The sequence below is a fragment of the Pieris napi genome, chromosome 12, assembly GCF_905475465.1.
Source record: "Pieris napi chromosome 12, ilPieNapi1.2, whole genome shotgun sequence".
NCBI lineage: Eukaryota > Metazoa > Arthropoda > Insecta > Lepidoptera > Pieridae > Pieris > Pieris napi.
In genome coordinates, this window is record NC_062245.1 from 7,753,384 (window position 1) to 7,774,009 (window position 20,626).

At 35.8% G+C, this 20,626-nt stretch overlaps 1 protein-coding gene across 3 annotated transcripts; it reads right to left on the minus strand.

The window, feature by feature from the left end:
* Positions 1–567: 567 nt before the first annotated feature.
* Positions 568–14,682, minus strand: LOC125054364 (DNA mismatch repair protein Mlh1). 3 transcript variants are annotated; one of them, XM_047656207.1, is made up of 11 exons: positions 14,377–14,677; positions 14,250–14,313; positions 13,831–14,030; positions 13,047–13,317; positions 11,659–11,815; positions 10,521–10,604; positions 3,826–3,968; positions 2,672–3,243; positions 2,080–2,213; positions 1,624–1,749; positions 568–896 (listed from the first exon to the last, which is right to left on the minus strand). In XM_047656207.1, the coding sequence occupies exons 1-11, from the start codon at positions 14,487–14,489 to the stop codon at positions 595–597; spliced, it is 2,166 nt and encodes a 721-aa protein (XP_047512163.1). In that variant the 5' UTR covers positions 14,490–14,677; the 3' UTR covers positions 568–594. The 3 variants fall into 3 exon arrangements, 2 of the variants coding, with proteins under 2 accessions (XP_047512163.1, XP_047512164.1); XR_007117703.1 differs by having other exon boundaries at positions 823–896; positions 1,624–1,739; positions 14,377–14,680; XM_047656208.1 differs by lacking the exon at positions 1,624–1,749 and having other exon boundaries at positions 14,377–14,682.
* Between the last annotated feature and the right edge of the window lie 5,944 nt (positions 14,683–20,626).

Below are 20,626 nucleotides of genomic sequence, written 5' to 3' on the forward strand. Positions count from 1 at the left end.
GAGTTCTAAGTTTTCTATTTTTCAAAATTTCTGTTCTAATCAAAAAGAGAAAAGAAAGTTCTATAGGTACGAATTGCAAAGCGTTATATTTTTTATATTTTATTCCTATTAGAAAATCGACTCCAAACATATCGGAATTTCCAGAAGCATTATTTTTAAATTCATAAAATATTTACGTATTAGCGTTCATACCAACTAGAGGTATGATTAACCCGAATTTAAACAAATTCTACGACCTCACCATTTTTCCGCTATCTGCTTTACGTGAAATGCCCCATTAGCCTATTTGACTGTGTATGACTATACTTAGTGTTGAATCATAGTTAATATAAATGGTCCCCTACAGCCTGGTCTGTGAACTTTTTTTTTTAAATTGAAACGCTTCAGCGACATTTACAAGGAGATTTTATCTAATGAATTCAATCCCAGTGTATAACATAAAGAAGTATGTACATCAAATATTGTTAAAGTCGTATTAATAATAATAATCTTGTGTTTTTTCATCTTAATAATGCAACTTGATTAATTAACTCTCTCATTATAGTTTATGAAATAAAAAACAAAAGATAAATTTAAAACATTTATTTTCTCAGCTCAACATCTCTCAAACACTTTATACAAATCACTTAAACTGGCTATTTGTAATATCGCACCGGAATCAACAAAGCTAGTCGGTGGGAGGAAATACCTCCTTATCGCTGGGAAAATTATATGTTCCTGTTTCCAAAACTCCGTTTTCAACACGTTTTCATTATCGTCGGGGTTCGGCTGGGAATAAAATATTGCTGTTTGTCTGCTAAGTGTGTCGAAACATTCTTTTTCAGAATCCCAGTTGACTTCGGTGACTAGTCGTACGAGGTATATTGGTAGTGCGCCCATGAAAGGTGTGTGGCCATCTGCAATAGACCAAAATTATTTCACTTAAATTTCGTATGAATTTTTTAATGACAAACGGGTTAAGTAAAAGTAAATAATGTATTATTGTGATTACATACACGAGTAAGTTAAACGCACAATTTCCTTATTTCATGCTAACCCGTCAATTGATGAAATGTTATTATGGTTTTTTGTGCAATAAACATTATAAAAAGATTAAAAAAAAACTAAATTGATGAATTTATCACTATCCAGGTCAACAACGACGACACAAACTTATTTTGATATATTTAATGACATTAAATAATGGGCTATTTAACTATTTCGAATAGAGTATTAAGAGACAAATAAAACATGGCTTTATTAAGTAAAATAATATAATCACTAATTTATTAAAACAACTACAATTAAAAATATTGATTTTCGTACGTTGGTCACATGGCACAAAGAAGTTACAGATCAGTCGAATCGACAATGACGTTGCAAGCTGCGAAATAATATGTACTTGGGAGTTTGATTTCGATCGAAATATATTGTGTATTTTATATTTATTTATATGTTACCGGATTAGAATAAGAAATAAATAGTATTTTATTAAGTACTTATCTATAATATTAGTCTGTACATGTATATTCAGTGGTTTTATATTCTCGCAATTAATTTTTGTTTTGTATAAAAGAGCGATCGTAAAAACTACTGTTTTTGGACAGATTTTTTATATTCTTGCTACAAAGGCTTACAACTTACCAAGAAGTAAAGGTAAAGCCAACAATTCTCCTTCATCATTTAATTCGAATGAGAAATACTCTAACAGCATCGCTTTTTTGCTCAGTAGATGCTTTGTCATTTCTTTCGCCATTGCCCTGATATCACCTCAAACATATATGAACATATTAAAAATCGTATTTAAACATCTCTCAGGGAGTCTAGAATAACTCTAAATACTAATCACGGTTTTACGCCAAGACGGCTTGAGCAATTTTGATGAATTTTTGTTTATTGTCTTCTTAAAATAGACACTAAACGTTGGAACTCGTATCTTAAGAGATCTAATTGTTTCAACGGTTTGAATATAATTTTAACAGTAAAGTACTGCACTTAACTATTATTCATTATTTAATTCATAAGTAATTCTGTGTGGAAACAAGTATTGTTTTTCCAGGAATCGAAGTCAAACTAAATCATAATGGTGGTTAAAAATACCTTCATCTTTGCATTCTTTCTCGTTGGTGTTGAGTCCCAAAACAAATAATTCTTCTAAGGGCAGTGGGTTCGACATCTTGATAAGTCCAAAGTTTTGAAAATCGTACAATATCGTTTCGTAAAATAGCTCTTCACTGAAAAAAAATTTGTTTCATAATTTTAGAAAGGCTAAAACGCAATTATTATTTGGCAACACAAAAATAGGCTAAACTCATTTTTAGGATAACATCAACACTGATTTTCAGTGGGCCTATAACCTTGGAGTCACAGCTACACCCATTATTATTGTACATATTAAACAAAAATAATAATAAAACTATTACTAAAAATTTAATTATAAACAAATATAAAATGTGAGACGTTAGTAGTTTTCAATTTAAAGAAAAGATAAAAAATACATAAAGTATTCATTATTAAGATAATAACAAAAAAAAAAAGTTGTTATATATTTAACTATTAATTCTGCTATTCCAGACGGAGACCGAGACAAATACAACAAATCAAAAACCATGAAAATCGTTTCAGCCTTTATCGATATATAATTGTTCGAACAAAACCGACTTTCTTTAAAAATTAAAATTATTCAACTTACGAAATCCTAGTTGTGTCACACAAATACAACTTCGTGGAATGTTGAATCAGCGACTTGTGACAATCAATGCAGGCTATAAAGATTAAATTTGCCAAAATTTCTCTCAAATTCCTACTAACTCTATCTTCTACGACTACCCTCAATTGTTTTACACTCGTCAATTTCGTTTCTACCCTCTCATACTTGAACTGTCTCGTTTTGAACGATTCCTTTGGATCTATGTAACTTAGATTTGCCTGATTTATATTTATATCTTTCCATCTACTTCTTTCGACCTTTGGTGAATTTTCAATGTCCAATTCTGAGTTCTCTTCCGGAATAATAACTTCTGTTTCATTTCGTATATCTGTTCTCTCTTTGTCGTTTTCACGTGTTTCTACGTCAGATTCCATTTCTTTGTGAATATTTTTAATTTCATTTTGACAATCATCATTTTTGACGGCGATCTGAAAAAACTTATCGATTTTTTGAGTGTCTGAATTAACCCGAACCAAATCTTTCGCATACACTTTAGCGCCATCCGTTGTTTTCTTAACGATTTCTTCAACAGCAGTTGCGCCTGGAAGTCGTGCCTGGAATTTTAAATTATTGTTCAATTTAGTTTGGGCACATGGTATGCCTAAAGGTAGAACCAGCGTTTTAGCTTTGATTTGACCCTATTTCTTCTAAGGGAAGATTTATTGTGGACTAACGAAAGTTTAAAGAACTTATAATATTATATCGTATTTGTGTATATACATAAGAGACTAGCAGACCGGCCAAGCGTTGCTGTGGCTAAGGTTTTTGTTATATTACATAGTAGCAAACTATTCAAGGGAAACGGTAGGAGAACACCAGTCATGGGGACCACCATGCTTTTTTGGTGGTTATGCCATTAAATTGTAGCTTATGTGAAACGTTGGTACTTTCAACACAGCGCCATCTGTTAGAATTGTATTTAAATAATAAACAAATATTTGCAATAAAATAATATTACGGGTATAAATTGAGATGTAAGCTATCCTATCTTTTAAGTTGGATCAAACTACACACGGTGTGCAAATTTGATTGATATCGGTTCGGTAGTTTAGGAGTCCATAGCAGACAAATAACGTGACACGTAATTTATATATATTAAGATTACGTTTCTGAAGTAAAAGAGAGAAAACGTATACCTGCGTATACATCACCCGTGAAGAGTTGCAGCTGATAAGTTTACTCTCCACACAACATTTAATCCTTTCAACAACTTGTTCCTCATACAGGAACTGAACTTCATGCTTTGTTGGATGCACGTTCACATCTACAGTACGAGGGTCTGAAAGATCACATTGTCTTATTTGGCATATATGAAACATAAGGGGTAAAAGACATTAAATTAATTGTGTATTTTACAATAAACAATTAATTTAATGTCTTTCTATGTTAGTGGTGACCTCTGATAACTTTAAGCATATATTTTCGACGTTAGATATACATATATATATAAATAAAATAAAATTGCATTGGCGCCAACACATTACCCATGACATTAAAATGGACGAGGATGGTCGCTCGCGTTAGCTTTGGTTGACGCACGTGTTAGTGAGATTTCCGTGTTTTTCTCGGTGTTTCTGTGATTTTCCTAAGCTGAAATAGTTGTTATTGTGCTATTTAGATAAAACTAACCCTATTGGTGCTGGTAAAGTATAAAATTTAAATTAATATAGTTGCTGCAGTTTTAGTAAAATGGATCTAGATCCTGACCCCGAGCCTCCTGACCCGGGAACCTCTTCTACGTCTCGCAAACGACAAGGAGAGGAGAGAAATGAACCATCCTTTAAAAAAACTATTACGGATCCCGCTCAGGCGAACCCGTCTATACAACACCTTTATGTCCACCCCTCCTTCTCCGATGGACCTAGGTCTTACTCTAATGAAGATAAAGGTCCGTTCATTGTCCAAGTCTCCCGTGAAGTAGAAGACCCATCTTCCGGAGCCTCTTTACGTGCTATTACTTTCGGCCAGTTTATGCATAAGCACAAAATTAGTTCTATCATACACGATGGTGTAAAAAATGTAGGCCGTAATAAAATCACCGTTGAGTTCTCTTCTGCTGAAGCTGCCAACAACTTTCTGGTCAACCCGGTTCTTAGTATGTGCAAGTTTAAAGCTATTATCCCCACTTATAACATTACCAGAATGGGGTTGGTCAGAGGTGTACCGGTGGACTGGTCAATGGACGAACTCGTAATTTCATTAGAGCTTCCTCCTGGATGTGGTGAAGTATTAAAATCAAGGCGACTGAACCGAAAAACAGTAAATGAGGGTGTCACCACCTGGGTGCCTACCCAATCTGTCGTCCTTACCTTCAGGGGGCAAATGCTCCCTGCCAAGGTTTACTCCTACCACACTTCCCTCCCTGTCGAAACCTACCAACTCCCAACCATACAGTGCCTGAACTGCTGCCGTTTTGGACATATCAAATCTATCTGCCGATCTAAGCCCAGATGTTACAGGTGTGCTCAGCCCCATACAGGTGATACGTGTGAAGTCACCTTAGAAACATCCACATGTTTACATTGCTCAGGCAAACATTTTGCTTCTGACAAGGGCTGTCCAGAATTTACTCGACAGCAATCCATAAAAATGGTGATGTCCCAGGACAACATCTCATACGTTGAAGCAGCAATTAAGTTTCCTCCTGTCCGACGTTCATATGCTGAGATAACAAAAGAAATGTTTACCCCTCCTGCCTATTCTCTAAAATCTACTCAAAAAGCCCAAACTCCTACCAATGCTTCCTATCGCCAAACAATTTATCGCTCCCCTCGTCCCCAAGCTCCTCTAGCAAAGGGGTACGATAGAACAGCTCACCAGACTATTGTTGGTGAGTGCTCCTCATCCCTCCCAAATGGTTGTGCTCTCAACAATAATGTTGACACCCTTCCTTCTCAGGGCCAAATGTTAGAATTTATTTCTGAATTTCTTCTAAGTATTGTCGCTCCATGTAGTGAAATCCCCCTACCGCCCAACGTTGCCAAAAACTTATCCCAACTTTTTAAATTACTACAAAACGGACCCAATAACCCTAATTCAATGGAATAGTAAAAGCTTACGTTCAAAAAAACATGAATTAATTTCCCTCATAAACCTCCATAAACCCACGATTGTTGCCATCTCGGAGACATGGCTGAGACCTGGTTCCCGATTTCGGGTGCCTGGCTTTTCCTGTCTGCGGGATGACAGGAATGATGGGTATGCGGGCAGTGCTGTCTTTGTACGGCATTCCCTCCCATTCTCCCAAATTCCTCTTCCTACCCACAGCGATCAGATTAATGCTGTTGCTGTTCGTACCTTAGACATTTCTTTTGTATCTTTGTATATTCCTCACCCTTCTCCTTCTCTTCTTCCTGAGATACAATCAATTTTATCATCCCTTCCCAGCCCTATCATAGCCATGGGTGACTTTAACACCCATCACACTATGTGGGGGTGCCATGCTAGTGATAGGTTTGCTCCACTGCTGATTGACTTACTCGACGATGTCAATCTCTGCATCCTCAATGATGGCTCTCCAACTCGCAGGGTATACCCTAATCAGAATCCCAAATCTGCAGTGGATCTCACCCTCTGTTCCCCTAACCTAGCCTCGCAACTAACTTGGAACGCCCTTGAGTTCACCTATGGCAGTGATCATTTTCCTGTAATTATTTCATTAAATAACAAATCCTTACCCCCCTCTTACCACAACCCCCTTTTAAAATATAAACTCAAAAAAGCAAACTGGAAAGATTATGCCCAATCCGTTGATTGCATGGTAGACACTCTGCCTGATTTGGAATGCGAAGAAAATGTCTTGTCTTGCTATGATCTTTTTTTAAATTCTCTCTTATCTTCGGCCGATTCCCAGATCCCCAAAAAGCACTCTCCTAAAAATCAGCTGCTTTCCTCTCCCTGGTGGGATGATGAATGCAGCGATTTGTTTGATAAGAGAATGGCTGCAGAGAAATCCTACTCAGCCAGTATGACACAGGAGAACTTTATTAATTACCAGAAGCTTGATGCTAAAATTAAAAGGTTGGTATCCAGGAAGAAAAGATGTAGTTGGATACAATTTTGCGAATCCCTTAGCCCTCGTTCTCCATCCTCTATTGTGTGGTCTAATGTGAGGAGATTCCGTCGTTCCCTGAACCATGTTAATCCTTCTTCAAATAACCCTTCTGACTGGCTTAACAACTTTGCAGATAAACTGGCTCCACCTTTCGCTCCCTATGTGGACTCATTTTTAAGTTCTACGCCAGCTCTGGCTAACAATGAAATGGATGCTCCCTTTTCTTTCTCTGAGCTTCAAATCGCTCTTAATGGTCTCAAAGATTCAACTCCAGGGGAAGATGGCGTTCCATATTCCTTCCTGACTAGACTAAATGACAAAGCTAAACTTTACTATCTAAAAATAATCAACAAAAGTTTTGAAACTGGTATTATACCGACATCTTGGACATCTCAAATAGTCATTCCCATTCTCAAACCTGGAAAAAACCCTTCAGATTCAAATTCTTATCGTCCCATAGCTTTGTCATCTACTTTAGCTAAAGTAACGGAACACCTTCTTAAAAACCGACTGGAATGGTTAATGGAAAGTAGAAATATTCTCCCCTCATCCCAATTTGGGTTCCGGAAGGGTATGAGTACCACAGACAGCCTCAGTATACTGACAACAGACATTCGCCTAGCCTTTACAAAAGGAGAGTACCTTGTGGGTGTGTTTCTTGATATTGCTTCTGCATATGACAGTGTCCTACTTCCAGCGCTCAGGCAGAAACTGCTTAAGCTGAGTGTTTCTTCGAGGATGGTACATCTCATATGTAATCTGCTATTTAGCAGATCTATTTTGATAAAGCATCAGAATACCTCTCTTCCCCCTAGACTAGTCTGGAAAGGTCTCCCTCAAGGCTCAGTTCTCAGCCCTCTGCTCTATAGCATTTATACCCATGACCTCGAACTGTCTGTTACCAGTTTTTGCAATATTTTACAATATGCTGATGATATTGTCCTCTATCACAGCTCAGGCAGTATAGGGGAAGTATCCTGTCGTATCAATTCTGCTTTGTATTATCTAGGCCAGTGGTTGTCTGACCACGGCTTGTCCCTGTCAGTGGGCAAATCTCAGGCAGTGGTGTTTAGGTATTTATTATAATTTTTAGGTATTTATTTAGACAACCGGCTGAACGGAATTGCCCATTCTGAACACATTATCAAAAAATGCGAAAAAGGTATTAACGTACTAAGAGCAGTAGCGGGAGTTTGGTGGGGCGCTCATCCCTATTATTTAAAGTTATTGTTTAATGCCTTAGTACGTAGTCATATGGATTACTGTATGTTTGTTCTGGATCCCTTTAACAAATCAGCTGCTGAGAAACTAAACAAAATTCAATATAGGTGCCTTAGAATCATTCTAGGTGCAATGAAATCCTCCCCCACTAATGCTTTGCAGGTTGAGTGTGTTGATCCTCCTCTACACATCCGCCGGCAGTATTTATGTGACCGCTTTGTTAGCAAGATGTTACAGCTATCATCCCACCCTCTTTGGCATCGATTATCCCAACTATCACATTCTCCTTGTACCCGCAACTCCTCTTCCTATCTGCTAGATAGTTATCTAAAGTTCACCAGCCTCCCTAACCCCCTGATATCTTTTCCAATAAATCCCCTGTATTCTACTTCTTATAAAGCCCTGGTATACAAACCTCCCATCATCACAGACCTTGGTCTGATCAAAGGAGCCCCAGATACCAACATCAAATTACAAAGCTATATTAATCAAAATTGGCCAAATCATCTTATTTACACTGACGCATCAAAGCTGTCTCCAGACGGCTGTGTTGGTGCTGCCTGTTGGGTTCCTCGGTATAGAATTATCCTGAAATTTAAATGTCCTCCCGAATCTTCAGTGTTCACAGGAGAGGCCACTGCTCTATTGGAAGCAATCCTGTTTGCACACTCCCATAACATACAACAGACAGCTATTTTGACAGACTCTTTTAGTTGTTTAAAGTCCATTAAAGAAAACCTATTTCGCAGCAAATCACGTTTTCCCATTATTCTAAAAATCAGGGAGACTCTGCTCTCTTGTAATCAAAAAGGATTGTCTATCATACTAGTTTGGATTCCTAGCCACTCAGGTATCCCTGGAAACGAGACTGCTGATTCATGTGCCAAATCAGCTGTTGAGTCAGGTTCTCTAGATCATTTTGAAAATTCAGCACAGGATCTTTGTACTCTTGCAAAGACATATCTGGACAGAACCTGGAAGACATTTTGGAATGACTCCAAATCGGTTAGGGGTAAGTTTTATGCTTCCATCCAACCAAACATACCAAGACAACCCTGGTTTTGTCATTATCGGAATGTAAATCGCTGGATTACATCCACAATCTCACGTCTTCGTCTTGGTCATGCTTGCACTCCTGTTCATCTAGCCAAGCTCCGGATAAGGGATCACTCTATCTGTGAGTGTGGCTTGGATGAAGGCACTGTATCTCACATTCTATTTAATTGTCCCAAACTAACCTATCCTCTCTATGACGTTCTTCCCCGTAAAGTCCCCCGTCCTTTAAGTGTTAAATGTTTGTTAATGTTTGTGTTTAGTCCATATTGTAGATTTTTATGTAAATATATAGAAATCAATAAAATTAAAGTGTAATATATATATATAAAAATTATTATAAAGAGGAAACAGTATTTAATAATGTTATTATTACTCACTCATATTTGTGTTGTCTGTGCCGTCTTAAAACTAACAATCGAATTGCAACTATTTTGTTTTTGTTTAGGTGCATATTCAAAATTAACTTAATTATTATTTTCACCGATCAATCTCCATCGTGCCTTCTCCATCTACACGACACTGGCGAAGTACCTTGTGCCCAGTTGGCACAAATAAAAGCCATAAAAAAAAGAAAAAAAAAAAAGAAAAAATAAAATGGACGAAGTGACAGATAAGAATTTTTCAAAGATTTTATGGACTGCATTAAAAATGAAATATACAAGAGGTAGAAAATCGTTTAAGCTAACTTGAATTTGCCCTATATTACACTAGTTTATCTAATCTTCTTTTTCATATTCAAACAAATGAACGTCAAACGTACAAAACGACGTAATTATGCACAGACTATCAAAATTAAAAAAAAGCAGGAATAATATATAATACCTCAATTTTAATATACAAAATTATTAACAAATTAATTCATATAAATCTATCCTTTACACAAAAATCATATACAAAATATTCATTAAGAAATATTGATACATTATGTTTAATACAACCAAGGACTAATTACGGAAAACTTAATATTATGTATCAAGGCGCACAAATATTTAATACATTGCCACCCAGATTAAAAGAAATAAAACCTTTTTACAAATTTAAAAAACTTTTAAAAGTACATATAATTAACAACATACCTATAAAATAACAAAAATAATCATATTCTATATCTGTGTCTGTAACAATCGTAAAAGTTTAATATGAATTAATGGAATAATTTATTTATTTACAAAACATCAAAAAGGCTCTAGCATTTACTTATGTCTGCGAAAGAGCGTCTTAGAAATTATTACTATTCATTGTCACATAATGCCTGTTGTGACATCGATGCGACCTACCTGCACTTTTGTAACAAATATTGTACATATGTTAGAAACTAATATTTTTATTTTATATAGTATATTTTCAAATCATTTCATAACACGATGTATATAACTAACTTACTCTAAATTTTCTCGCCAAGTGAATGTAATTCTTTGAGAAATAAAGTATCTTTGAACCGAATATATATTATAGGGAAGTCAAAGAGCCCCTCCCTTCTTATAAAAATGTTGCTCTTACCTAATTCAATACTGAGGTAGACGAAGGAATGTGCATTTTTCGGTAAATATGTTGAGTATACGGCATCTAATGCTTTTCGTATTGCTGAAATAAAAATACCATAATAAAAATACTGTATAAAGCATTTAAGTTATATTATTAAAAATATCATTTGATTATATAGGTAACATAATGTACACTTATGACTCGTCAGTAAAGAAATACATATTAATGCTTCTAATTTTACATTTAGTGCCAGTTCTCAAATCAAGGGCGTAGAACGGAAGAACTGGCAATAAACTCTCCGCCAGTCTTTTTAATCGCCATTTTTTTTACACAACGTTTGAGCTGCAACCATTACACCATGTTCCACATGACATATTAAGTAATTAATAATAATAACATAAATTAAAAAAAAGCAAATACTTGTCCTCGATCAGCAGAAGGCATGGTGAAATAGGAGCACGCACTTACATTCTCGTGGGAACAATACGCATTAGCATATTAAATTAGATTATTTTTCCGACCCAAATGTCGGCCAATAGAATTGCACCATTCGACGTCACGTGGTACAACCTACATGGTATTATACTGACAATTTTTTGTGAAAATTTTCTCTGGTCGTTGCTTCAAGAAAAGTATTAAGTAGTTGTTTTATTCATTATGAAATTCTTATTTGTTAACTGTACATTTCGTCTCATGGTGCAATTCTATCGGCCGACATTTGGGTCGGAAAAATAATCCCCCGAATACCACTCGAGCTTCAAAATTATCTGGTATTTCTCTCAAGGTTCGTTGCAAACAAATATAGTCGTCATGACGACTTAGTCGTCATGACAACTATATTAATTGTTTGCAACGAACCTATCGGGAAATACCCGATAATTTTGAAGCTCTTGTGGTATTACATATGAATATTATATAATATCTACTAAAATATATAAAGTCTGGTGAGCTGTCATATATATGTGTGTGACATTGTTTATAAATTTTTTGCATAAGATTGAGTAAGAAACTTTTGATTAGACTCTGTGATGGTGTTATTAATTTTCAAAGAACAACCAAATAAATACCATTTTCATTTGTATATGCTAAATTAAACTTAATTGGAATGTGTTAAATCACCAAGGTATAAAATCTTCCAAATACATGTACATACATACACAGTCCACCAGTCGATGATTGATGAATAGAAGTAAGCTGCCTTTTTTATTTGAATAATTGACGTTTGTGATGAATCCATGAACGGACATCTTTAGGGTTTCATCTTTTAATTCTATTTCTAAAAGCTCCCGGGCTATTGAATTGCCATGTATCTGGAAAATAGGGTGTGTATAGTAATAAATGCTATAAAAATGCAATATTGTCTGTGTTTTTGCAACAATTTGCACCATAACAGTCAGTATTATCTTAATATATAAATCTCGTGTCACAATGTTTGTCCTCAATGGACTCCTAAACTACCGAACCGATATCAATCAAATTTGCACACCGTGTGTAGTTTGATCCAACTTAAAAGATAGGGTAGTTTAAATCTCAAATTATAGTCGCAATTTTAATTTATTGCAAAATATTTGTTTATTATTTGATACAATTCTAACAGATGGCGCTGTGTTAAAATTATCAACGTTTCACATAAGCTGTCATCAACCTTTCACATAAGTTCTCCTACCGTTTCCCTTGAATAGTTTACTACTATGTAATATAACAAAAACCTTAGCCACAGCAACGCTTGGCCGGTCTACTAGTATAATATAACATTCACTTTAATAAAAGAAGAACTATTATATGTTCTTCTTTAAAACACTGATACATGACCGATTGGTATGACACTGAGAGATTTCTGCGTGTTTTTTTAATTATTAGTTTTACAAGTAAGTAGGCCACAATATTATTCACCCTTTTCTTAACCATTACAACCAATGAAAAAGTGCCAGAGTTTGTACCCAGACCTTTGCATGCCTAACATTTCCCTATATTCCTTATATAGATAGTACACTAGCCGTTTTCGCCCGCTTTGCTGCCCTGCGATTCTATAACTCACTTTTCGAACTCACACAGCGGTTTTCGCATCGGCGGTCGCTCTCAAATCAGTCCTGAAGCAGTCATTTTATGATTTGGCATTCTGAAAAGGTGAGAGCTTGTAGTTTATTGTTTATCAGAATACCAAATCATAAAATGACTGCTTCAGGACTGATTTGAGAGCGATCGCCGATGCGAAAACCGCTGTGTGAGTTCGAAAAGTGAGTTACAGAATCGCAGGCCTGGGCGAATTAAAAAAGGAAATAAATAAAATTTTATGTTTTATTATTATTATTTTTTCATATTTTTATTATTCTTCTTTTTAACTTCTCGCTAAGAAAATTGAAAATTTTCGGAAATCGAGTTTTTAACAGATATCTGTTGACGTTTTGAGGTTCTAGGAAGCCTCCCCGAATGTTTCCGCGGTGAAGTCCGTATGTATAAATTTACATAAAAGTAAAACAGCAATAAAAATATGAAGGAACGACTTTTGTATAACTAACAATTCATGCCGGGAGTACTTACAATTCTAACATTCTCAACAGCAGAAGAATTGATTGGTGTCTTTATATCTATATTTTCACCAAATTTCTTCAAGGTGAACCCAACATGGCTGTTATGAATAGCATAGCCTCCCACAACCTCCATTATATGTGTGTATTCTTCATTAGGGCTTCGCAAAGCACGCTTTCTCGCTAACACATTGTAGAACAGATCTTCAACAGTTATTTGTGTACCATTATTGCCTGCACATGGTTTTGGAAGTCCTTTGAGTTTTCCATCTTCATATGATGCCCTAAAATTTAAAAACTTCATTGGTATTTTCGATAAAAATCTATTATAGGGTTAGCTATAAAGGGTGTCATTAATCTCAGTTATTAGTGTTATTAGTTTTTAATGAGAAATGCATCATACACACCAAAGTCAGCAACAGGTACGGTAATATATTACAATCCACTGTCTCTTATACAGTCTTAAATGGCGCAAAATATAACCTTATTATTTAAATTTTTGTAACATATTTTTAATGTATATTGTATATTTTGCTATATTAAAAAAAAACTATTACATGGCAGTTTTCATTCTTTAAATTAACTTATGTCATGCCCAATTATTTAACACTAGAAAGTGCAGATTATAGAAATGAATAGCTGCTCTTTTAGGCTATTTATATATATATGTAATATAATTTAATATTTAAGGTAGAATAATATGTACTGTATTTACTTTAAGTATGAAGAAAATATTTTTATTTTATTTTAAAAACCTATTTTATATAAAATATGTCATTTAGTTTTTTTAAACTTACTTATAAGCACATTTACTGCCATCAGTTTTAGTAAGAATAGTGAGATGCGCTATATGACTTATACTAGCCAACGCCTCACCTCGGAACCCATATGTTTCAATAACTTGCAGATCTTCATATTCCCGTAGTTTTGATGTTGTGAATCTTTCACAAACAATATTTAGATCCTCAAATCTTATACCAGTGCCATTATCTTGTATCTATAATAATAAACAATGTGATTATATTTTTTTTAATATCAGGTTAAGCACATAGCTTTAGATAAAAAGTAAAACTTAACAATGGACATAACTAGAGCTTAATAGTAAAAATATTCATTAATATTTTTAACAGGTATAGTTATTCTCATTCCACAGCCAGACAGGCAGGATTTTATAGAAACAAGTAAATCTTTCTTAGTACTACTATAATTTAGTTACCTGTAAGTATTTTAGCCCTCCTGCTTTAACTGTTATAACAATGTTGGTAGCTTTTGCATCTAAGCTGAAATAATATAGTGGTTATAATTGTCAACATTCTCTGAGCTGTTGAAAAAACTATTCTTACCTATTTTCTATTAATTCTTTTAAAGCATTGGCTGGCCTTTGTACTATTTCTCCCGCTGCTATGCGATTTACTACATCTTCATCTAATTTTCGTATTACACCAGGTTCTCCCATTTCATCAGAAAGTTTAATTATATAGTAGTATAATTCTCATATTTCTTACTATATTTTAGGGTAAATTGTGCTTTTACTTTTAAGTTTTTAACACAATTTAAATATTCGAATTTGTTTATATCAATAAAACTTTGATGATATACACAAGTGCTCTGTGGATGGAGCTAATATCTATCTATACTACCGCAGATTAAAAAAAATTGAGCCGTCACAGGACGCCTGGCAGATGTGAAACATCGACATTATTTTGTAAAAGTAATATGCAGAAAAGAATAGATTGTGATAGGAACTAAATATGTCATACTGATAAAATAAAATCTTAAGATTTTTTTTCCAGATAACGATGACTATTTATTGAATAAACATTTATATTCATTAAATACAAAAATTTACGAATTTATTTCAAATCGTGACTTCGAAATACACACACCGTACACACTACTGCATATAGACTGTATAGATACCATCAGCAGCGTGACAGAAATCGGTTTTACGTGCGGCTTTAGATGTTTCACATCAAAAACTACTTGTTTGATCTTAATTTTCCGCATCAGGAGAAAATAACAAACCAACATAATATCCCATCGTTACCTTCAGCGCGGTTCGTGTGGTTTTTCGGCTCACAATCTTCCTAGTCTGTGGGTGCAGACTGCAGATCAAATGGTAACCACACAGTACTTTTGTTTATATAAGATGATATAATATGAAAGTGAAACTATGGGGGCCTCATAGCCAAGCGGACTTATTAAGTGGCAGCTAGGTGAGGGGTACTGGGTTCGATTCCCGGTTCGAGGGCAAGTTTTAATTTAATTTAATATTTTTAAAAATTATTTATTAATTAAAAATATTTGTTCTCGGCCTTTGGGAGGGTTGTGCGGTACCGGGCGAGTGCCTAAACCGTACATGGAGGACATGGTCGAATTTCTAAAGACAAGCACGAATTATAAAAAATCCTATACTTGACGCTGGCTAATGCACAAATCGTGCCAGAGCTATTAAAAAAACGAAACTATAATTATTATCAAATAATCAAACTGAAAAAAAGCGCGGGAAACGTTGGTCGTGGCGGGAGTGTTTTTTCTTGTGAAATTTTTAAATTTAATTTAACTTGTATAAAAGATCAGTTGTCATCCGGTATCCGGGGGCTCGCCCCCCGAGGTAGCTTGTAATATTGTAATAGAAAATAGATTTTCTAAACTGGACGAGTCCAGTGTAGATACAGATGTGGATCAACGGAATGACCGAAAAAGAATGCGAGTAGGTAAAATTTGCAAACACTGCAACAAAAGGAAAAAAAGATTCTATCCGACGCGTCGGAACAAACAAAAGGACACTGATTGCTCGTGCCAAATACCGGAAATTGAAATTCCCTCAATATGTACTGGGCTTAAGAACGCTAATGCTCTAGATAGTTTTCAGAACAAAGTAGACCGTGTAGATACTGCAACTGTTAATACCCAACAGCACCCATCACCTCCATCAGACGTTTCTCAGTCCATAAAAAATCCTACAGGCCGAACGTCTTATGAGGCCTATGACATAGGGCCATTCGTAGTTCATGCGCAAAAAGTTTCTACAGATACGGACATCCCCTCCCTTCACCCCGTCCAATTTGGTTATTTCCTCAAGAAAAATTCTTTTAAAAACATAATTAATGGTAGCATCAAAAGGATAGGCAGAAACAGAATTTCCCTATCATTCTCTGACCAAAAATGTGCAAACGAATTTATTAATAACCCTTGCCTGGCAAGAAATAATTACAAAGCTTTTATTCCCTCATTTAATGTGACCCGAATGGGCCTGGTGCGAGGCGTTCCCGCGGAATGGTCTCCCGAAGAGATATTAGACAACATCTCTCTGCCTGTAGGCAGCGGAGGAATTATAAAAATTAGACGACTTAATTATAAAGTACGTAACAGCAGCCCCCCTGAGTGGAAGCTATCACAGACTATTGTAATAACTTTCGATGGTCAAACGGCAAACCCTTCCTAAACATGTATTTGTCTGCTACAATGCCCTGCCCGTGGAACTTTACGCATACCCCACTATTCAGTGCTATTCTTGTTGCCGATTTGGTCATACTAAGTCTAATTGTAACTCTCGGCCCCGCTGTTACAAGTGTGAAATTAAATCCAATTCTAACTCTGACAACAACGTAACCGAACAACGCCGCCAAATGATTGCTTCCTTAACTCAATTAAAATCCTCTTATGCGTCACGAACGCGAACAAATAATCCAGTGGAATTGCAGAAGCGCTATCTGCAATAAAAATGATTTAATCCATTTGCATAATAAATTTGAACCATTTGTCTCAACTCTGTCGGAAACATGGCTTCGCCCGGAATTGACTTTTCGAATTCCAGGTTATGTTATTCTCCGACAGGACAGACCTGACGGCTATGGCGGTGTTGCCATAGTCATTAAAAATAATCTCCCCTATTCCTTATTTTCACTTCCCTCATTCGGAGATGACTTATCAGTCATTGCTGCTATTGTAAATAAAATTTGTATAGTGTCTATTTATTTTTCTCGTCCTAATGTAAATATTTTTTCTCATCTTAATCAACTGTTTTCCATCCTTCCAAGGCCATTCTTAGTCCTAGGTGATTTTAATTGCCAACATCAATCCTGGGGAAGCACTTCTTCCAACTATTATGGAGATCAATTATTAGATATTATAGATTTCATTGTATCTGTCAAGTGAAGGTGCAAGTGCGCCTGATCTATCTTTATGTTCACCTGATTTAGCTTCAACTTTGGACTGGCACCCTCTTGCATCTTCGTATGGTAGTGACCACTTTCCACTTGTAATTACTTTTCCTTTACACAAACCTACCAAAACCACTCGCTCTCCTCGTTTTAAATACAGATTAAACAACGCTGATTGGGAATTATTCAACCAACGAGTAGAGCGGAAAACTAGTATTTATTCTCAAGAAGGTGATCAGATCTCTGCCGAAATTCTTTCTCAGGTTTTGATTGAAGCTGCCGATGAATCTTTTTGCACTAAAACTAAGTTCCGATCGCAAATTCCTTCGCCTCCCTGGTGGGATCATGAATGTACAGCTGCAATAAAAACAAGAAAACAGGCTGAAAAAAATTACTGTGAGGAGATGTCAGAAGAAAATTTCGAGTTATATTTAGAATCTGCCCGTAGTGCTAAAAAATTGTTTAAGAAAAAGAGATATGATGGTTGGCAATCATTTTGTGCCTCCATTAGCCTAGACGTCAGCGGTCTGGCGTAATATTCGTAGATTTAGATCTGCATATAATAATTCTCCCTCTTCTAAATTACCGCTAACCCTAGCTGATCAGTTCATGGACCATCTTGCACCCCCTTCTGTACCGGAAAAGGCATTTCCTCCATTATCTATTCCTGCTTACATTACCGATGACCAAACTGGATTAAACGCTCCATTCTCTTTGATCGAACTTAAAGGTGTACTCAATAACGTAAAAGATTCTACTCCAGGAGAAGATTGGATTCCATATTCTTTTTTGAAACACCTTTCGGACCGTGTGCTGATGCTGTACTTAAATATTATAAATTCTATTATGATTTCTGGGTGCATTCCCAAGTCTTGGATCACTCAATCTATTATCCCTATTTTAAAAGACAATAAACCAGCCGATGATCCTTCTTCTTACAGACCTATTGTCCTTTCTTCTGTTTTAATGAAAACAGCAGAACACCTAGTTAAAATCCGTTTAGAATGGTTTTTAGAGAGTAAAAATTTATTAGCAACGTCACAATTCGGTTTTAGGAAAAGTAGAAGCACAATGGATAGCTTAGGTATATTCACTACGGACATAAGATTAGGTTTTTCTAACAACGAGTCGATAGTAGCTACTTTCTTAGATATAAGCTCAGCTCATGACAATGTTCTTATATCGGTTCTTAGGGGAAAATGGCTTTGCTTAGATGTCCACCGATTCTGTCAAACTTTATTATCAATATGGTCAGAGAAAGATTTATATATCGAAGATGTCAAACTATCCCGGACTGTGTGGAAAGGATTACCACAGGGTTCTGTGCTCAGTCCTTTGCTCTACAACATCTACACATATGATTTAGAAACATCATTGCAGGCATCAGCAAACGTATTACAATATGCAGACGATCTTCTTATAAACAGATCGGGAAAATCGATTGAAAATAATTGCCAAGCTCTAACATCTTCCCTTTCATTTTTAAAATCATGGCTTAATTTGAATGGTTTAGACTTATCTGTATCCAAGAGTAGGGTTGTGTTGTTTTCCAGAATGCGTAGGCCTCCCCCGGTCCATGTAAAGTTCAATAGTGTTTTGATTCCCTCGACTAATGACGTCAAATTCTTAGGAGTAGTTCTAGATTCCAAGCTTACCGGTGTACCCCATTGTGTATATGTAACTGCAAGATGTGAACGTAATTTGAATATTCTTAGATGCTTATCGGGTATCTGGTGGCGAGCGCATTCACACTCCTTAAAACTGATTTACAACGCCATAATCAGAAGTGTAATGGATTACGGTACTTTTCTGTTGGAACCAGGAAATATTTCTGGTTTAAAAAAAATGGATAGTATTCAGGCTAAAGCAATGAGAATCGTCCTAGGAGCTATGAAGTCAAGTCCAATCAACTGTATGAGAGTCGAGTGTGTAGAGCCTCCATTAAGCTTACGACGGCAATTTCTGTCTGATAAATTCCTATTCCGTTGTATCCAATTCAGTAACCATATCCTAACACCTAAACTGACTTGCCTGGCATCTTTAATCCCCAATTGTAGTTATTGGAAAAACAAACGCCCACCATGTTTGGTTGAAAGTTACAGAAGATTTACTTATTTTGAGGCTCCTACTCACCAAGCGACTTCTAATCCATTGTTCAAATATAGTTATGATTCCCTTGTAATCTCTCCTGATATACATACTAGCACAGGTCTTGTGAAAATTGAGCAAAACCAAAAGTTAACATTTAACTATATTGTTAACACCAAGTGGCCACAGTGGCATCGAATATTTACAGATGCATCTAAGCATTCCAAAGATAGCTGTGTAGGTGTTGGTGTACTGCACTCTAATTACAATATTGTTCAAAAAACTAAACTCCCTCCTGAATCCTCCGTGTTCACTGGCGAATGTATTGGCCTTGTTAAAGCCATAGAATACATCCTTCTACTAAAACTTCAAAAAACTGTAATTTTTACAGATTCACTGAGTTCTTTGAATGCCTTAGCCCGGTTCCCATTTGGATCACATTATCAATTCCCTGTCATTTCCGAATTAGAAGCCTGCTATTAAAATGTATAAAAGAAAACTATTCCGTATCGTTTGCATGGGTTCTTGGTCACTGTGGAATATCTGGAAACGAGAAAGCCGATCGTTTAGCCAATGAGGCGGTGCAGAGTGGAGATGTAGACATTTTTAGAAACTATGCGCATGACTTGATGTCTCTTTCAGGGATTTATCTCAGGAATTCCTGGACTGAATCCTGGGCTCAAGATAGTTCAAAAGGTCGCCATTATCGTACTATTCAACCTTCTATACCCAGTAAGCCCTGGTTTTGGAGACTGAGATTCGGTAAAAAAGTTACAACAGTACTGTCTTGTATGCGACTGGGACACGTCTGCACCCCAGATCATCTTACTAAGTTAAATATTAATGAGAGCCCTACGTGCGATTGCGGATATGATGTAGGTGATTTAAATCACATCATATTTGTTTGTCCTCGACGCGACCAGTCGGCTCTTCTCGAAGGTCTCATTTCCCTTCCAATTCCTTTCCCTTCATCCATATCATGTTTACTTTCAACATTGGACCCACATGTATATAAACTTTTAGCAGCTTTTATCTTAAGTAATAATATAAAAATTTAGACAATATGAACGTAAATATATGTAAATATGTTTTCTTACACTCCTTTTTTATGTAGATTTATAAGAATTGATCTTTTATTTTATAGATTCATTATTTTCTATTCCTAAATTCCTTTCCCAGACGATAATTTTATGTTTTTACCCGTTTCCCTGTTTTTGACCCTGGGCCACAATGCACAAACCGTGCGGGCCAATATTTAAAAAAAAAAAATCAAACTTCAAACATATGTCTTTTAAGTTTATGTCATAGACCTAAGACCGTAGACGTACATATTTTTAAT

Bases quoted from the DNA above. Each gene is read 5' to 3' on its own strand.
- LOC125054364 (XM_047656207.1), bottom strand. From the start codon at position 14,489: ATGGGAGAACCTGGTGTAATACGAAAATTAGATGAAGATGTAGTAAAT. The intron at 3,244-3,825 runs GTATACGTTTTC...TTAAAATTCCAG, and splicing joins CACGGGTGATGTATACGCAG to GCACGACTTCCAGGCGCAAC. The intron at 2,214-2,671 runs GTAAGTTGAATA...ATTTTTTTTCAG, and splicing joins TGTGACACAACTAGGATTTC to TGAAGAGCTATTTTACGAAA.